Below are 1,189 nucleotides of genomic sequence, written 5' to 3'. Positions count from 1 at the left end.
CACACTGGGTATAAGCACCCTGTGAAACTTTCAAAACACCCTCGGAGACAACATGGTACAGTAACCAACAATGCAATGGCTCATTCAGTTTAATTCATATTTATTTGTATAACGCATTTCACAACACATATTGTTTCAGAGCAGCTTTACAGAAAATGCACGTTTTTCTGATACAAAACCAGAATAGTCTTTATAGGAGTGGGTATCATAAAGAACAGTTGAAGTCTAGTACAAATTATAGTATTTACAAATACCATATATTCATTTAAGCAAACTTTGTGTGCATTTTAAAGCAATGAAAATGTCATCATTTTGTATCTAGAGTCCTCTATTCACAGGTGCTGGGTCATATAAAGTCTTCATAAGAGGCTAGATTTTAAAAAACAATCATTACTGCACTCAAAGGATGACATGCACGTTTAATAATTACCATATAATGTAATTAGATTTAATGTTGACAGCCCGTTTTTGCTCTTATCTCAGTGTTATTTACATTTTAAAATAGTTTATTGTTGGTTTCTGAAAAAGAGACACAAATAGAGACGGTCCCTAAATTGAGAACAAGAAGCTAAGAAACGTGTTTTTAAGGTGGAACGGATAGCGTTTATAAGAAGCAGAATTCAGCCTCGTTGTCTGTGGTATCAGATGTTTGATGTGCCAGATCTTAGTTCTGTCATTCACTTGTTACTGCTGCACCGGTGTTATGATCATTTAAACGTATTTCTGTGTCATTTATCATCCATATACTGATCGATATTTCACAGCTACTAAAACAGTCAAAAATGAAGAATCGAGAATGAACACCAACCTGTTTGTTCCTCAGTATCTTCATGTTTTATTCTGGATGGTTCTGGATCCCTCATGTCTTCAATCTCCTCTTTAATAAACTCAATATTTAATAGTATATGTCAGATTTCAGCTCTGGAGTCCCGCGCTTCTCTCTTCTGCTCGTCGTGTTTTTGCTCTTTTGTATATTTATGGAAAACTCGAAAACACTTTAGTGTATTGCTGACACCTGTTGGAAATTCCTGGTAACACACACATACATGCAGGGTTTTCATGGTTTAACAGGATTTTCCATACACATAATGATTTTATACGGTACACATTATTTTCACTTAATCTATACACTGAATAATCTCTCCTGACAACAAGACTATCATCAAATTAGCTGCTAAAAAGTTTTCCG

At 34.7% G+C, this 1,189-nt stretch overlaps 1 protein-coding gene across 1 annotated transcript in view; it reads right to left on the bottom strand.

Moving 5' to 3' along the window:
* Window positions 1–955, bottom strand: part of LOC107706067 (gastrula zinc finger protein XlCGF52.1-like) — a 13,821-nt gene extending 12,866 nt beyond the window's left edge. The window contains exon 1 of the mRNA XM_016509643.1: window positions 809–955. Coding sequence (XP_016365129.1) covers window positions 809–832 — 24 coding nt within the window. The 5' untranslated portion in view covers window positions 833–955. The remainder of the gene's footprint in view (window positions 1–808) is intronic.
* Between the last annotated feature and the right edge of the window lie 234 nt (window positions 956–1,189).

Source organism: Sinocyclocheilus rhinocerous, unplaced genomic scaffold (genome assembly GCF_001515625.1).
Source record: "Sinocyclocheilus rhinocerous isolate Xijiao unplaced genomic scaffold, SAMN03320098_v1.1 scaffold2912, whole genome shotgun sequence".
Taxonomy (NCBI): Eukaryota; Metazoa; Chordata; class Actinopteri; order Cypriniformes; family Cyprinidae; genus Sinocyclocheilus; species Sinocyclocheilus rhinocerous.
The sequence above is the reverse complement of the archived record's forward strand: the minus strand, read 5'-3'. Positions and strand labels throughout refer to the sequence as shown.